This window comes from Ciconia boyciana, chromosome 18, assembly GCF_034638445.1.
Source record: "Ciconia boyciana chromosome 18, ASM3463844v1, whole genome shotgun sequence".
Lineage (NCBI taxonomy): Eukaryota > Metazoa > Chordata > Aves > Ciconiiformes > Ciconiidae > Ciconia > Ciconia boyciana.
In genome coordinates, this window is record NC_132951.1 from 2921306 (window position 1) to 2939152 (window position 17847).

General features: G+C 54.9%; 2 protein-coding genes across 2 annotated transcripts in view; one reads left to right on the top strand and one right to left on the bottom strand.

Moving 5' to 3' along the window:
* Nucleotides 1–677: 677 nt before the first annotated feature.
* Nucleotides 678–11030, bottom strand: B3GALT9 (beta-1,3-galactosyltransferase 9). Its single transcript, XM_072883465.1, is given in 5 exon segments — nucleotides 678–1778; nucleotides 2283–2357; nucleotides 2359–2442; nucleotides 2444–2521; nucleotides 10935–11030. Coding segments are annotated over 5 exon segments (1434 nt in total).
* A 792-nt stretch (nucleotides 11031–11822) lies between these two features.
* Nucleotides 11823–17847, top strand: part of KCNT1 (potassium sodium-activated channel subfamily T member 1) — a 90293-nt gene continuing 84268 nt past the window's right edge. Inside the window, exon 1 of the mRNA XM_072883466.1 lies at nucleotides 11823–12202. Within this exon, the coding sequence (XP_072739567.1) occupies nucleotides 12057–12202 (146 nt within the window). The 5' untranslated portion in view covers nucleotides 11823–12056. The remainder of the gene's footprint in view (nucleotides 12203–17847) is intronic.

Genomic DNA, 17847 nt, shown 5'->3' on the forward strand with positions numbered 1-17847 from the left:
ATTGTATTCTGTGGCTGGTTCCTAATTTGGGGAATTTTTACCTTTTGAATAAGGTTGGTGTTACCAGTATGCTGGTGAATTTGTTCTGGCTTCACTGCTGGTGCTCTGCTCCAGCATAATGTTATGGCATTGAGCTGCTTGTGTCAGTGTTTCTCTGATGCCACGACTGACAGAAATACAAGATTCTTTAACAGGTAAGTTGGATTTCTTGCCTAGAATCTCCCCGGGCTGTTTCCCATGGCAATTCCCATGGTGGTTCAATGCCTGTTCCCAGTCTAAGCTGTTCCGTAGTTTCACTGGTACTGTAAAACAGGCTGCAGCTCCCGTCTGTGGATGGAAAGATTCCCCTTTGTTACAAAACACTTTGGAAGTAGGTGACACCTCATTCAGATAAATGCAGAAGGAGTTTTGGCATGAGGTAGAGGACTTCAAAAGTCTGGAAAACACTGGATACAGACAAAGTTTCTTAGAATATGCTTTTTTTTTTTTACTTGTATGCATGCACTTGTAGGTGGCTAGAGTACATCCAGTTCTCTTGCTGCTGTAGCATGCTACAGCATTGAGAATTCATTTGCTGTTGAAGGGAAGAGAGCTAACTTTGAGAGGAGATAATTATTACTGAATGTTAACAGGATAAAACAGCTGGTAAAAGAAAATTCAGACTTTCTTTGCAGAAGTTAATCGGCAAAATGAAGAACCTCATTTTTAATTCTGTCTAAGTTAAACTGTTTGAACTTATCAATATAGGTCAAAACCTTGCAGGACACCAGACCGTAGTAAGTTTCCAGTAATGAGCAATCTTTCCCATCGCTTGTTTCCTTCCAGTCTTTAAATAACTCGTCCTCTTTCATGTTGGAAGAGGTGAAAATGAATTTATAGCAGCATCGGTTGTAGCTGATGTGCTTCTCCCCAGAAAATCGAGAGCTGTGAATGGGAGCGATGCCAGCTTTTTTAGCACAGATCCCGACAAAGAGATCGGGGGGCACTGAAACTGGCACCTCCTTGGCGGCCACGTACACCTTGCGAGCGACGTCCTGGGACATGACGAAAGCCCTGCCATCGCAGTAATCTGGGTAAAACTCTTCCGAGTATTGATGGATGGGAACAAAGCCCGGGCTTTTGGGGTCTCTGTCGGGCACTCCTTGATGAATGACTCTCCCAATGTAAATGTCCTCTAGCTGCGTTAAGCTAAGCAGGTATCCAGCCAGACTTGGAATACTGACAAACATGTCTTCATCTGTTTTAAGAATATACCTTGCATGGGGACAGAAAGTCACTGTCCACTCTACACTCATCAACATCTTCTGTGTCTGCGTCTTGGGAGAATCAATGAAACTGCCTTCAATAATGTCTCTGTGCTTTTGAGACTCTTCATGGACCTCCAGCTGGGTGGTTACTGACGCTGGCTTTCCTAAAGCAAACAGAGTAAGGACAGCATAACCTCTGGTGTCTGTCACATTGCCCCACGTCTGCCTGATCGTGTTGCGCCTTGTCCTGTTTTCTGGGCTACTGCAGACAAGAACGAGCAAAAATATCTCTTGATGGGAGCATGTTGTCGCACTGTTGACAGTGTAAGAGAGATTGGCCTTTAGGGGATCCGTATTTAGCTTCCTGGCCCTCTCCCTGATTTCGAGAGTCTTTGCATCAGTGTAAGAAAGAGGTAATGACCGCAGGAAGTATTCCTCCAGTAAATCTGCTCCAAAAAGCAGCATGTGGAAAAGCAAGACATTAAAGAGGATGAAGCACCACTGGTGAGTCCGGAGCCTGCAGAGGGTCAGCTGGGGAAGCGAAGACACAGACACTGAATTCTCTTGCTACTAGAACAGAAAGGCTTTCTTTCATTTTATAATATATTCATGCAAAACAATCATGACCTTTAGACCATGGTCTTTGTATTATTAGCGTAAAGCTCTTTTCCTCCTAGAAACTTAAGCAACCCTACTCCTTGTGGCACAGCGAGATCCCAAGCTGGGAAGGACATGACCATGCTGTAGTTTAGAAGGCTCCTTTCTGTGCATCCATGTGTGGAAATACTGAGGAATAACGCGCTATTAATATTTTCTGACTGTTTTTAACCTGTTACTGAAGGTCTGAGATCCTAATGAGGACCTGTAATGTTAATAGGTGTCCTCAAACGAGAGTCTCTGGTGCTTGGCCTGACAACGCCTTTGAAAGCTGGCAGGACAAGAAGCCAAGGGGAAAGCGTTCTCCCTGCTGTCGCAGAGGGAACAGCCTCATCCTCGCCTCTGTGCTGCGGCTGAGCAACAAGCGGAAGCACTTACCTGCATGGTGGTGGGAGTTCTCCCTGCAGCAGGGTCCGTGGTCACGGCAGAGGCAGTTTCTCCCCGGCAGAGGCTTAACGGGGCAGCGTCTGTATCTGGGTCTGCAGGATCCAGTTACTGCCCAGTACCCAGAGACTATGGCTTCCACCTCACCTGCCTGCGGGGAGGAAAGACGATCCCAGGGGATGATCGTGTTGCAGGTGCACAAAACACAAAGCAAGCAAAACTCTAGCCTTTCCCTTTATTCATTTCTGACTCTTGGGGTTGGGTCTCTGAGAAATAAAGAAGTGAAGCAACTGCTAGGGCTTACTTGGTAAGAGGGGTCCTCTGGTACCCTTGTGAAGCTGTGTGAGGTCTGACAGTTTGTTTTTTACAGCTGTGCCATTTTGGTGTTGGTTCCCCCATCCAGGGCAGTTGACCCCTGCGCTGAGCACTCTGCATCTCCTGAGATGGAGGTTTGGTGCATGAATTTGTGGGTTTGCCTTGCGTGGGGTCCCCGTGGGCGTGGAGGACACCCGAAGGCTGCGGGGACTGCTGGGCTGGGCTCTCTGGCACACGGGGAGCGGACTGAGCGGTGAGAGGGGTACAGGGCTTTCCCTGTGCTGGGGTCGCAGCTGCGGGAGCTGGGACCCCGCGCCAGGCAAGGCGCCTTGCTTGGCTCTCTTGATGGCTCCCGGAGCTGAGGAAGCGCAGGGCATCGGTTGGTACCAGCTGTGTTTTCAGTGGGCCCCTCGGAGCAAGGCACGAGGAAGGGGCTGTGCAGGGGGAGCTGACGGTGCTCAGCCAGAGGGCTCGTGGCCAGGAGGCTGGGGACGTTTTGGTGCGTCCCCCCACCGCTTGCCCCTCCAGCATGCGTTTACTGAAGCAGGGATGTGAACCCGAACAAGCCGTGTTGGCTGGTCCTTTGCTTTCTGTCTGCGCGACGTCATTCTGTGGTTTTAAATGGCTGTGTAGATCTGTGCTTTTGCGGTGGTTGCACGTCCTGGTGAAGAGCTGCGGTGATCCACCCCTGGCCAGGCTCCTGCCTTCAGCGGCGGCCTCGGCTGCGCCGGAGCCTCCGCGTGTTAATGTTGGCACAGCCGTGGGCTGCGCTGGAGCTGACTGGGCTGGGGAGCCGCAGGGGACTGGAAGTGCCGGAGGGGGAAGCGCCAAAGACACCACAAACAGGATGGAAGTGTCAGCAGGAGCGAGAGCTGGGTTTGGCAGCAGGTCCGCACGCTGTGGGGCCTGTGGAGCACGAGGGGGGAGAGGGGCTCGTGGGTCCCCAGCAGCCCCCGGGGAGGGGCAGAGGGGGTGGATGGCAGCAATTTGATGGGCAAATTGTGGCGGGAGGTGTCAGCCTTCATCAGCACAAGCGTGGGAACTCCAGCCTCTGTGTGAGAGCAGAGAGATTGTGATTTTTTTTTTTAATTTTGGAGAGACTTTTTTTTTGTAGGTAGGGGTGCATTTCTGTTACTGCATCCTTAGGTGAAAGGGTGCGAGGAGGATGCAGCGTTGCTGTGGTTTTCCTTAGCCCACGTGCCTTGCGAGGGCTCAGGGTGTGATGCTCTGACTGTTGCAGTCCTCCCTGAAGCATCCTTTGGGGAGCCTGCATCAGCCAAATGTCCCAGGGAGATGGAGAAGAGCTTTGAGTTCTGGCTTGGGTTGAGCAAAGGTTAATCCCCCAGCTCTGAGCTCCCCTCAGCTCTCCCAGCCCCTGCCCCTGGGTCTGTGGCAGTGTTGGGAAATCTGCATTGCTGTAGGAATTACAGGCTGGAATTAGAGGAAACCAGGTCCCCAAAATGTGGTTGCAGCTTGGAAGAGCATCATGCCCCCCTGAAAGATGGCCCAAACACACACAGCGTGTGTGTCCCAACGCGGACCTCTGCTTTAGGGTCTCTAAAAATGGGAAAAACTCCTTTCACAGAGCTTGTGTGTCAGCTGGGATACAGCTTCAGCTGGACCAGCCTCATAATCATTGTAATCCTTGCAGAAGTTGTGCTTTGAAGCTTGGCAAGCTGTCAGCACGGGAAGTGTCAGTTAAATGTGTTCTCTGAAATAAAAAGCTAATAAGGAAATATTTTTTATGTATAATAATATAGCACTATAGCCCCAGATACCCGTTCTGGGAAAAAAAATTCCTCCTTTGAAGATGCTCTGTCTCCAGCTGAACCATTTAATAAGCAAATAAATACTAGCATTTGAAACCACTTCCATTAAAAATATTGGCTTTCCCAATCGTGCGTTTTTAGAATAATAATAAAACCCACATGTGTATCATCCCTGTTGCAATTACGCACAGTGTGGTGCTTGCAGTGCTTCTGAAGTCATTTCTTTAGCCCTGCTTTGTGGTGGCAGCCGGAACTTCAAACAGTCGCCGATATTGCATGTATAAGATTAACACTATCCAACCACGGCCGGGGCGCGGGCAGCTCTCGGACGTGGGGTTTTGTTTATCTGAAGAGCCTGGCTGAGTCCCACTGGGAGAAAGCTGAGGAACAGAAACGAAAAGACTGCTGAAGGGTGAAATAACTGATCTGGAGTGCCACGAACCCCCTTGGCTCCAGGGAGTTTGCCTAGAGGTGGTCCCTCCGTCGCTTTTAAAACCCAGGCTTCAGGCAAACGTAAGGCACAGCAGCTTATGTATGACCTTATCTCACTTTTCAGATGGGTGAAGTCAAACACATTCAGGGAAAACCTCGCTCCCAGTGAGATCCAAGAGTTTCCAGAAGAAGAGTGAATTCAGGACCCTGGAGTGGCTGAAGTCAGGTCAGTCTGGGGAAAGGAGCGTGGTTCCTACAGCTTCACTTAAACCCTGAAAACTCTTGTGGGTGTAAATTAGGGAAACAACTGGGAAGACAGGTTTTCCTGAGCCACAGGGCTATAATTTGCTTTATGTAAGAGGTTTTCACGTTTTCCTTAAATTTTATGTCCAAGCAAACCTCATAATGGGAGCAGGGATGCACCAATAAGGCTGTAGGCAACTTGACCTACCCTATGAACAGTGAGTGTTTAGATTGAAGGATGTTTGGAGCTTGGGTTTGATTTTTTGGAGAGGACAGGGCCCTGAACGCCCCCGATATCCAAAGATAAAAGCAGAGATGCCCACAGGGTGGCAGGAGATGCTGTTGAGCAGGACGAGCCCAGGGCCGGTGCTGCGGGGTGGGCAGCTGTGGTGCAATGTGCTGCAGGGGACCAGCCGTACCCGCAGCTTCTTAAAATGTCTCTTAAAGTCTCCTGGCTTCCCTCCCAATGCTGTGAACATTTGGAAGGGGGGAGCAGAGCCCAGCTTGTTTCAGTTCTGCTCGACTCCGCTTCATGAAAATGCGAAGGCTTTGGATGACGCACCATTCTCAGGCGATGGTGCAGGCGAGGGCGGGCGGATGGCGTTTGTTGGGGAAAACCAGTGAAAATTGGTTTTTCCAATATAAATTTGCTCCATTATAACAGCCCGAGCTCTGCCTGCCCCAGGCGTCCGTGCGGTCGCTCTGTGCTGCGTGTTATCCTTCCCTGCAGGGTGGACACCCCTCTCCATCCCCACCACGGTCCCCCCGCTCCCAGGCTCTTCCCAAAAGCCAGGTTGATTCCCGCAGGCAGGCTTTCAGATCCCTCAGATGCTCCTGCTCCAGAGACATGCCAGATCCTGTCTGCATAGCCCACCTGTAGGCACCGCGGTCCTTTCCATGAGGCATTCCCTCTGCCCTCAAGCAGCCGCTTGTCTTATTTTAAGGGTCAGAGATGACCCCTGTCACAAGGCATCCTCCGGCAGCCCCGCCGGTCCCCAGCTGGGATGCTCCTGGGAGCACAAAGCACCTTCCCTGTGTTTTGGACCCTGCGCAAAGGGTCACCTCTCTTTACAACCTGCCTTTTGCGGTGTTTCACCAGCGCACAAAGACCCGCTAGCACAAGGGACTGGGAAGGGACTTGTCTGGCTTTTAATAACAGCATCAGTTGCAATAAATAAAGGGAGACAATTGTTTTGGTCTTAGTCACCTAATAGCAGTGTTTTTGCTTAAAGATATGATTCAGCTCTTGCAGGCAATTCTTAAGTTCTCCATGAGGCTTGGGAGATGATGGCAGAGAAGGTTTTATGAGAGTTACACAGTGTGTGTTTCATTTGGGTTTTGATATTTAACATCCCTTCAGGTGTTAAACATAAGTAGAAAACTTAAAAACAAGCTAACAAACCGGAGTGCTGACACACTAGACGAATAATTAGCCACTCCTGGTACACAAATGAGGGTGTCTTTTCTTCCTATTCAATGGCTCAGTTGACTACGTTAAAAACATGTTTTTATAGCCAAGTTCCTAGCATTCATTTTTTCTTTGCATACATCAGTCTCGGAGTTACAGAGCTCTATCTTTTTGTATGGGTATGTTTGATTATTACTTCTTGAGTTTAATGACAGCTTTGACAACTAACTACCGCTATATTCCTTGATAAAGACAGCTTAAACCCTCTGTGCGTTCTGTAAGTGCTGCATTCAGCCTCAGAAACACCGAGCTAAATATAAGCTGAATGGAGAGAGCATGAGCTTGTGAAAAATGTTGAGTTGCGAGGCCACAGGGCTCCAGCCCTTGGGCTGAGCTGGTTCCCAAGAGGTGTTCTCCCCCCCAAGACGTCAACTTGACGGAAAAGTTGCCTATTTTGCAGTGGAGCAGAAGTTTTCCCCTCGTGATTCATTTTCACAGTGTGCCATGCAGGTTACTTTGCCTTGCCCTTTCATTCCCTGAAGTTAGACACAGGCTGTATTGGTGCCTGGCAAATCTAGATTTCACATGAAATTCATTTGACACGCACAACATTCGAAGCGTTTGAGTCTTGAATCAAGCTCCGCTTTGATTAAATTCAGTCCATGCTTTGACAATATTTGCAATTGGGAGCAGATCAGGCGTTGCCGTGCCTGACTCCCCGGCCGCTCTGTAGCTGCCACGACGCTGGGCAGCGAGCTGGGGCATTGCTTCTGGGGAGCTCCTTGCCCCGGGGACGATGGGGGTGTACGTGTGATGTACCCAAAAACGCAAAGCTTGCCCAAGGTTGTGGAGGGAAACAGGAGCTGAGTGCAGCTCCTGGGGCTCGTGCAATGTCCCAGCCCATCTTCCCTGGGTCCCATGGTGCTGGATGGATCCAGCTGTGCTCCAGCTGCATGGACCTGGGGGTGCCCCGGGGATGGGGAGGGGGCTGCAGCCCCCCAGCCATGGCCAAGGCTCCGGCTGGCGGGGCCGTCCCCCATTGCCCTCCTGGCAGGGGGTTATCGGGGAGCTGGAGCAGGACAAAGATACCCTCTGAGCCGAATACTCATTTGGTGCTGGAGCACCGTGGCGTGCTGGACTTGGGTAACATGTTCCTCCGAAGATGACTTTCTCTCCCTCTTGCCTCTGACTCATCCCACCGTTGCCTCCCACGGATTTATTTATTGCTCTCCCAGACGCAGAAACAGCAGAGTTGAGTCTCCGCTGCCCCATGCCAGGTCCCTCAGGCAGCCGCGGCTGCAATCTGCTGGGGGCGGCCGTGCCTTCCCCCACGCACGGCCCTCGGGGGGTTGCAGACTTGGAGTTCGGCTCTCCCGGGAGCCCGCACGAGCCCCAACACGCCGCACCCTGAGCCTCGCTCTGCTATGGAGAACTCCTGTGTGTGCACAGTGGCAAACGGCACTCGGCACCCCTGGATGTGCCCCGTCCCCGGTGCTGCACGCTCCCTGCCCAGGAGGGAGATAGCCCCGTGGGCCACGTGCTCTCGCCCGCTGCGGGGTGCAGAGGGGAATGCCGGGATGCTGAAGGGGCTCCCCAGCAGAGCCACGGGGGCTGAGGCCGTCGAGAGGAAGAGGCACGGTGTCACAGCAGGTACATGAAGTCCTGGTTAATTTTACTTTTGGTTAATAAGATGACTGTTGGGAAATGAGGACTTGTAGCGTCGATGGCGTTTTGGTGAGTGCTGCAGCGGAAGGCGGGGAGGGCCGTCTCAGCCAGACCCATGCCCTCAAGATGCTGAACGGTGCCTTTGCTGAGAGCCCTGCCCTGCCTTCCCCCCTGCCCTGCCTTCCCCCCTTGGCTTTGGGAGCGCGGGGCAGGTGTGACAGCCCCAAGGCAGGTACCCACAGCACCCCCCACAGCATCTCTGGGGCTGAGAGGCCAAGTGCTTGCAAGATATTAATGATTAAAGTTGAGGTTAAATCATGGCGGCTGGGCAGACACAGTCTTTATCACACGGTAGTGCCGGCTGGGACCCGAAAGGCCTAAAAGAGGTTCCAAAGAGAAGTGAATTTTACCGCTATTGATCTTGGAAGAGTACGGACAGAAGGGAAGGGCAGCGTCTCTGGTCGGTGCTCAGATGGTCAGGTGGAAACAGGAGAGTGTGAAGAGAGCCCCCAAAATTACCCAAAGGCTGAGAAAATGCCTTGGGGAGGAGGGAGAGGACTCAGCTGTTTGTGAAGAAAAGGAAGAGATGTTTTGTGTCGCAATATGTTTCATGCGGAGAAAACGCAGGATAAAAGCAGACTCTTGATCTAGTGGGAAGAGGCAGGCTTTGCCGCGGCTGGAAACTGCAGTCAGACGAATCCTCATTAGGAGGAGGGAGTGCGGCTGACTAACGAGCGAGGCGGCGTGTGGGGAAGCCACGGCAAAGAAGTACCGAGGGCGGGAGATGTGGTGATCTCAGCATCCACAAAAGCCTCCCTGGAGGTCAGACGGTCCCGGGGCTGGCCGGAGGTGGGATGCCACCACCTCCATGTGCCAGGGAAGGGACGGGAGGACCGGACCAGCCCCTCTGGCCTCCGGCACAGCCAGTTATCCGCCGACAGGGAGAGTGTGAAAGGGTCTTGCCTGGCACTGCTCGAGCGTGGCACCATGAGGGAGTGGAAATCCAACACGGACCCTGGCCTGAACGTCCACCTTTCCCAAAGGCACCCGGCTCCCAAATGCATCCAACCGTCTGGGCTCCTACCTTGAGTTGAGGACAAAACCCGACTGTGCTCTGCCAAACGGCAGAGGAAGAACAAGCAAGCTCAGCCCGGGGGCCGACACTGCTCCCACGACGGCCCATGTCAGAGCGTAAATAAAACCCATCCCTTGGTCATTCCCTGTTTTACATTACACGCTGTGCCCTGAAATACTTTCTGGAGTTAAATAATAACAGGGCAAGAAAAAAAAAAAAAGATGAGGAAGGAAGGAAAGTATTTTGCTTTTTATTCTGTGAACTACAGGTTGTAAAGTGGTTCGTTAGGGAGGATCCTCTTGTACCCATTCAGTGGGAGAGGAAGCAGAGACCAGAAGTCCTGCAGAGCAGCGGGGCTGATCTCTGCCGGAGCTGGGAGCAGTCCCCGGGCAGGGCCTCTCCTTTCTCAGGTAGGATCCCACCAAGTGCCATCACCGGGACACCTTGTCCCCGTGCCCAGCGGCCGGGCCTCTGCCTCGGCAACCCCCCAGCTCCGCAGCGGGACTGGGGAGGCACCAGCGCCCTTCCAGGACAGCCCCACGGCCGGTCCATCGCCGGTGGCAGCGCCAGCGTGCGGGGGACCGGGCCAACCTCACCACTCGAGCTGCAGCGTCTGGGTGGGGATGTTCTCTTCTTCTGGCTCTTTCTCTTTCATTTTTCATTTCTCTCTTCTCACCGTGGTCCCCCCCCCCCCCCCCAACTGTTTTAAATAATTCCTCCTCCACGCCTGTGTTATCACCTAGCATGTCAATACGCTGCTGTGCCACCCACCCCTCTCCTCGCAGAGCTGCACGTTAACATTTGGCACCCGATAATGTGAGGCAATTAGTGAATGAAGAATAACTTTCCTACTTAAAAGCATGATGGGTCGGGAAGCATCACACGGATGGATTGCACGGGGAGTATTAATTGCTTTTCTCTCAAATGACTCCTGGTGTAGGAGAGTCCATATGGAGAGAGAGGAGGAGGAAGAGATGCTGCGGGAGAAACAAAGTCTCCGGTCCTAGCCAGAAGCGTAAAGCCCAGCGCATCTGAGTGGGCACTTTCCTGTGGAGCGTGGTGGAGGCTGCGGCAGCGAACGGGCACCGTGTGCTGATGCATCGTGCGAGGGCCGGGGCTCCGGGGAGCAGCGGCTGGGGAGTGCGGGGCGTGGGGGGCAGCCCGGGGGCTGGGGGGGGCCGGGGGCTGCCTGGAGCTGTCTGGAGCTGTCGGAGAGATGCCACCGCTCTGGAAGCAGGGAGCTCCTGGCCCGGGTGGCGTCACCCTCCCTGGGGTCTGACCGAAGCGGGCTTTGGCATTTTGGGTGACTGAGGTGGCGGGGGAGCGTTGCACAAGGCACTGTCCGGCCGCTGTGTTTCTGTGGGAGCGTTTCCCTTGTAATAAACATTTCTCGTTGGGGATCTCTGCTCACCTGCGCAGCCCCCGGATCCCACAGATCGGCACCGCGGCGAACCCCCCAGCGCCCGTGCAACAGTGCGGTCTCTGGAAAAGAAATTAAAGAAGAAGTGAGAAAGGAGAGGAGCGTGCCAGAGCTGGGGCAGAACTGCTCCCCCGGGGCTCTGCTGCCCTGTGGGCTGGACGGCCACCCCGCCGCGGGGCCGGCTCGCTCCCCTCCGTGACCCTGGGCCAGCGTGGGTCGTGGGTGCACAGTGGGAGCCCGTGAGGAGGCTGCTCTGTTTGCGGCGGCTCGCATCCAGCCCCCGCGGGGGGACGCAGCTTTGGGGCACTTCGGGCTTCACCGCATTATTACGGATGGCACCTCCTGACCCCCGGCACCTTAGCGTCAGGGGTTGAACTTCGACGGGGTGGGGGGGAGAAGGCACCTTGGCTTCCATCCCGTTAACCCTTTCCCGGAGGCAGCTGGCTCGTTTCCAGGCTGTCCCTGGGGCGGGGGGGGGGGGGCCCGCAGCGGGGCCGTGTTATTGCAGCAGGGCCCCCCTGGAAGATCAAGGCCCCCCAGCCCGCCCGCCCAGCACGGCACAGGAATTCCCCAGCAGGCCGGGGCCCGGCCGCCCTGTTTGCTTTCGGCACAACCCCGAGGCGCAGCAGCGCTCAACGCAAATATTTATACGGCTCGTAGAAAATAAAATACAAATCATGGTAATAATAAAAAAGAAAAGAAAAGGGAAAAAAAAGGCAAGCCAAGCCCCCCCTCGGGGGAGGCGGGCGGGCGGAAGCCGGGGGCGAGGGGACGCGCCCCGGGCGCCCGGTGCGGTGCCGGGGGTCACGGACTGGGGCCCGCAGCCCGGGCGGGGCGGGGGGGCACGGGGCCGGGGCGGGGGGCGGCGGCAGGGGCCGGCACGGCCGGCAGGGGGCGCCGTGGTGCAGCGGCGGGGCCGGGCGGGGGCCGGGGGGGCCCGGCCGGGCCCCGGCGGCGGCGGCGGCGGCGGCAGCGAGGTGGGGGCGGGAGCAGCGCGGTGGTCGCTCCCGCCCCGCCGCTCCGCGCCATGGGCTTCCTCGGCGGGCAGCGCCGCAGCCGCAGGGGGCAGGGGGAGGAGGCGAGCGGGGCCGCCGCGGCGCCGCTCCGCCGGTGCGCGTAGGGCAGGGCCCCCCCACCCCCCCCGCCCGGTGCAGCACCTCCCCCCTCCCCGCTCCGCAACTTTCCGGCACCTGTTGCTGCCCCCACCCCGCCGGGCTTCCCCCGCGGCGGCCGCCTCGTCCCCGGCATGCGGAGCGCCCGGCCGGCCCGCGGGCTGCTGCGGCGGCGGCGGGGCGCGCCGTGATGGGCGGCCGGGAGCGGGAGCGGGACGGCGGCGGTGGCTCTGCCCGCGGCCGGCAGCCCCCGGCCGGCGCCTTCGGCAGCGCGGGGCGCCCATGCTCTGCTCCGCCTCGCCTCTCCGGGCACCCGCGCCGCTTCGCTGATGCCTTTCTCGGGCGAAGAGCGGAGCCTGCAGGGGATCTACAAGCCGGCGGGGCCGGCGGAGGGCAGGGCGGCCGGCGGGGCGGCCGTCTGTACCGAGTGCTACACCAACCGCTCCTTCGTCTACGACGATGGCAGCGCCCACAGGTACCCGCCGGCGGGACGCGGCGCGGGGCCGGGGGCTGCCGGCGGGGGTCGGCCGGGGGGGGTCGGGATGGGGGGGGGTGTCCCCGGGGGCCGCCTGTGCCGCCGTCGTGGGGAGCCGCGGGGCTGGGGGGCCGAGGGGAACCCCTTCCCTCCCCGCCGGCTGCGCCCGGGGGGGCCGCGCCGCCGCCGGGACCCCGCGGGGGGGAACCGGGCTCGGCCCGTCGGGACCCTCGCCCCGCATTCCCACCGCCCTTCCCATGCCCCGAGCCCGGAAGAAAGTTTCCGCAACGCTTCCAGGCCTGGCTGGGGTCCCCTGCGAACACCCCTCAGGGCGGCATCCCCTTGGGAACGGGGCTAGAGGCTGCCTGGGGCCAGGGGGTGCTTGGAGGTCCCCGAGTTGTTCCCGGTCACATCCTTCGTGGGAGAAGGGTCGGGGCCTGGCACGGAGTGAAGCTCTGCTCCGTGGCATGCGGGTCAGGCGGTGTTTTAGAGGAGCTGGTTTGGCCGAGCCCTGAAGCCACCCCAAAGCCAGAGGACTGTAAACCGCACGCAGGCGAAAAGGCTGCATTTTCCCTGGGTGCATCGCAGCCCATGCTCCAGCTTCGGGTTGTTTTTATGCCAAAGTTACGATGTCCAGTACGAGGGAGGGGCTGCGGTGTAGAAGTGAAGAGCAGCTCAAAGGGGATCGCAGGGACCCGACGCCACTGTCCTCTGTGCCCAGACAGCAGCCGACGCGTCTCACAAGGGGACACGTGCTTGTTGCTGAAGTATCCCGGCTTTTCCTGATAACTCCTTTATATTATCATTGATCTGGTTATATTTACTAGCGTGGCTCTTCTGACTGTCACACTCATCAAATGTCAGCTTAACTGGGCAAATGAAGAGCGTGTATCGATTAATTCTTGGGAGATAAGGACCTTGGCTGGGTTTGTGCCCTGGGCTGGTCAGCTGGGGTTTTTTATGTTGACATCTGCTCGCTATGAGTTAGGGAGACCATCTTTTATTCCTCAAAGCCTGGATGGAAAGAGAAGGAACGGTCTATTCAGTGAACTCTCTAACTTTCAGTACATTGCCACTGACTGGGTAATTGGTAAAATCCTTGAATATTGGTTCTTGGGATTAAGTCCCTCATCATTTCCCCCTGCTGTCCTCTCTGTTAGAGGCGCAATGTCCAATGTGGCCGAGGCACCGTGGTGCCTCGGGAACCAGGACCACCTAACCCCTGAGAACACCGTTTGGTTGCCTTGGGCACGTCAGGGGGGCCGCGGAGCCACCGTGCCTTCACCAAACCCCTTTTCCTCATTTTGCAGCTGTACTTGGTGTGTTTGCAGAAATGACGTCCTTGAGGAGGTTATCGAACACGTCATTGTGGGGGGGAGATCAGAGATCAGGCTAGAGATGGCAGCTTGCGGAGGGTTTGGACTCCAACGTTACGGGAAAATGATGAGTTGCTCAGCTCAGACAGGAGATATTGCTCCTTATTCCTTACGCTGCAGTACTGCTCGGGGTCATTTATCCTCATCTAACGCACAACAACAAAATCCTTGTCCAAAGGTCTTCCTCTCTGTCTCTTTCAATCTGAATAGAAGAGCTTTGGGTTTTAATTATTATTATACAGCTCAATGTGTTTCTAACCCCCTCTGGCTCCGGAAAGGTTGAAATGCCATTGCTTTCTATGGCTTGTCTGGCCTGCTTCTATGTTCAGCCCTTTTGCTGCCCTTCCAGAGATATCGGACAAGCTGGTTGGAGCCCTCAGGACTCGGCAGCTTTGTCTGTAGCTGCCTGTTTCCCCAGCTCCAGCTCGGAGCAGCCTGAATCTCTAATGTACTTTTTCAGTGCTGTTCAGCTGAAGAAGCAGAAAATGATTGTTGTCAACAGGCTAAAGAGAAATGTGCAGGAGCAGGCAGAGCAAAGCACCGTCTCCCCCGTTAGATGATCCCAGGGGCGCACTCGCTAATCTGCTGTTTGGTTGCCTCTTCGTCAGCTGGGACTGGGGGTGCGCATCCCTTTCAGGGGATGATTATCCACATTTAACAACCTGCTGTCACTCAGCCTCTGCCTGGTACAAGAGTTTCTTCCTCCCCTCCCGTGGGTTTTACCTCTGTTCAGTTGAAAGGGCTGTGAAGGCAGCACCCTGCCCGTGTCTGACATGGGGTTTGTGTCTGCCGGGTGCGCGGTCCCCGGGGGAGGCCAGGGCTCGGGATTCCTACGCAGGCTCCTCGGCTTGTCTCTGCTCCGTGCTTCCAGGCGTATACTCGTAGCTGGAGGTGTGATGGCAGACAAGCAGACCTGTCACCAGAGGTGTGTGCGAAGGATGTGAGAGCCAGAATATATCTGGGCAGTAAAGATGTATAACATGTTCCGTGTACCTTCTGCTAAATGTTCAAGGGGACTTCAGCTGGGCTGGCCCCATTAAAATAAATGGAAGCCTCAATTATCCCCTTTTAGCAAATCCAGCGATGGCTTAAAAGCTGTTGAAGAGAAATTCCATCTTCTCAGTTGCCTGAGCGTGGAGGCGTGCGTGTAAATGTCTGCGTGCTTTCTCCTGGCCCTCTTTATAAGGGGACAATGGTCCTGAAAGTCCCTTCTAGTCGGAAAGCAAGCGGTTAACTGTAAAAGCACTTGAAAGTGTGTTTGGAGAGCAAATACACATTTCTGGCACTCAGAGGGTACAAATAGCCTAAATTTTACTTTCCTACATCGTGGGAAATCTGGGTAAATGTTTGTACAAGGAGCTAGTCTGTCATTTAGGGGAATACAGGATTTCCTCTGGCCAGCAGCTCTGCTTCCTCTGCCTTGCCCATGTAAGGACACTCTGGTAAGAAGCAGTGATGGATGAGCGGCCGTATGGAAAGACTCATGCAAAAATATCCTGCACAAGTAAGGGGGCCTACGGGAGAAGCGGGGACGTGCAAGAGGAGACCTGGTTTTTCCCTCCGCTACCTCCCGCTACTGTGCCTTATTTAAGAAGAAAAAGGTGAAAGAAGGCGGCATGCACGATGATACCTGGAGAAGCTGTTTAGGAAGATCGCATCTTTGCGTTAGACGTATGTGGCTTTTCTCATGACTGTTTTTAACGTCTCTTACAGGAGATCTGTCTGTCTGCTAGACTGCACCGCTCTGCTTAGGTTCAGTGCTGCTGTTTATACTTGGAGTAAACAGTAAATGTCCTGTGCCGAGCGGGGCGGGTTCGGGTTCCTTGCTGTGGATTTGGGAGCGGGATGTGGAGGGAAGGTGGGTCCCAGCTGGAGCGGCTGCTGCAGTGCAAGTGCTTGAGAAGCCGAGGTTGGGGGCTGGAACCAGAGAGACCTGTGAGCACCGCTGGCATGGCAGCTCTGGATGTGCTTAAAGTGCCAGCTAGAGAGGGCTTGGCTTGATAGGGGCTGTGCTATGGTGGGGTCTGTCCTCAGTCCCACCTGACTGGGCAGCCAGAACAGATCGTACTTTCTGGCCCTAGAAATCACAAGAAGATTTGGAGCAGTGGCAGCGAGGTAGAAAATACCTATAGGCACCTTCTGCTGCTCTGGTCCAAGCCTCTGTTGGAGTCCAAAGGCAGGTGTTTGCCTGCCGTCCTCGCTGGACCCGAGGTGATCGGTGAGTTCCCAGCGCTGTGTCTTTATGAGAGAGCTTGGGAAAGTTGATCTGAATCGATGAAGGATATGAATGCAAAAAAAAAAAAAAAAAGGCAAAAAGCATTGATTAAACTGGATTCTTGCTCAGTGTGAACACTCTCATCCAGACCCGGGATGGCTCTCCCATGGCTTCTCCTGCCACACTTCAGATGTATCGGATGGACTGTCTCAGCTTAGCACAAGGATGGACCCTGCAGCTGAGAGCCTGTTGTTGTCTCTTAAGTTTTCCATTTTCTGGAAATGAATGGGAAGATGCTTCTTTGGCAGAGCTTGCACTGAACCAGACTCTGTGGCTAATTAATAACCAGTTCCTCCAGGCAAGATTACTAGCTTAGACATTTATCAGCTTCCAAAAAGTCAGCCTTGTGGATTGCAACAACTGTTGCTCTGGCTGCCTGTTGGGATCTTGGCCTCGCTGTTCCAGGAGAAATTGCAATAGGGAGCCATAAAACTACAGGGCCAAACACCCTGTATTTTCAGAGTGTTTGTGTAGCAGAGATAAAAAGGAATTCTGCTCTTGTTTTCCTTAGCTGATTAGGAAAGGGAAGCATGTGGCTCTGGCAGGAGTCCGAATTTCGGGGCTCGATGGGGCTGTCAGCAGGTGGTGCTGCGAAAACTGCTGCAGGAGAGCGCCCGCCAGCACACCTGGGTCACTGGGAAGAGATTTCGGGAACCCCCTGCTATTCCATTTATCGAAGGACCCCCCAACATGCTGAATGTCCTCCTTAGAAACTGCCGTTAGGTTTGGCACGGCTGCATGTCACCCTTCACTGGAGAACAGCAAAGTAGGTCATTGCCTGTGCTCAGGGCTCTTTCTGCTCTGCAAAAATATTTACAGCATCTATTTGAATCCTCCCAGTTCTCCATCAGCGACCTCTTCCTGGCCTCCACGCCTGCTTCCCAAGTGCTGCATGCGATTTGTTTTGCAGCCTGTTAGCCAAACCGTGCCGAAGTGTGGAACATCTCATTCATCCTTCTTATGAATAAAAGCAGGCAAAGAGCCGTCCTGGGTCTGAGCACGGGTGCCTCTGGCCTGGTGTCCTTTGACAGGGGCCGGTGGCAGGGACAGAGCAACCCTTTCGGGGCTGTCCTGCTGCAGCCTGTTGAATCGGGGTCCTGAGCCGGTGGTTGTAGCCAGCGGTTGTGCTGAGAAGACGTGGATGGATGCCTCCCCTGGGATTTGCCTGGTCCCTCTTGAACCCGCTGGTGCTTTCTGCCTCTGCAAGAGGATGTGACTTCCCTCGTGCAGCTGCTGTGTGTGAAAACATGCTGCTTTTCCTTTGAGCCTGCTGCCCTGTGATTCCCCTGCGTTCCTACAGCCCTTGTGATGTGCTTGCTCCCTGGTCGTCCGCTCTGATTTCACCTGCCTTTCATCATGTCTCTTACCAGATTAAGAACTCCTCCTGATCTATTTAGTCTCTCCTTGAAGAAAACAATTTTGTAAGCCCGTAGTTATCTCTGTGGCCCTTCTCTGTGCCATATCATCTCTAAGTGGGGGAACCAGAACTGTGTGTGGCTCCGTGGTGGGTTAGCTGTAGTGTAACAGCCTCTCCTAACGTTTTGGGTTTTGACCACCCCTGACAGTCCACATTGGCTTTGATGTCTTATCTACAGTGACTTTGGCTCTTTTCTGAGTGCTAGTTTGCAGACCTTCTAATGCCTGTGCAGGAAGGTGATTTCCCGCCCCCGGCCCTTTTGGATTAGTTGGCATTTATTGATGCTAATTTTTGTCTGACATTTTATCATCGGGTCACTCCGTGCTGCATGATCCTCCTGCAACTCTTTACAGTCAGGTTTAGGTTTGACCATACTGGATAATTTGCAGTCCTCACCATCACTTCTGAATTCACGGAACAGCAGAGAGCCTTGTGGGACCTCACAGAAAATGTTTGCTTCAATGTTCCTCCTCTGTTTGTCTCCCGTCTTCTAATCCAGGAGACGTCCCCCCTTTCGTCCCATCACATCCTGGTCTGGCAGGTGGGTTGACGAGCCTGCCTCTTGGGGTTTATTTCT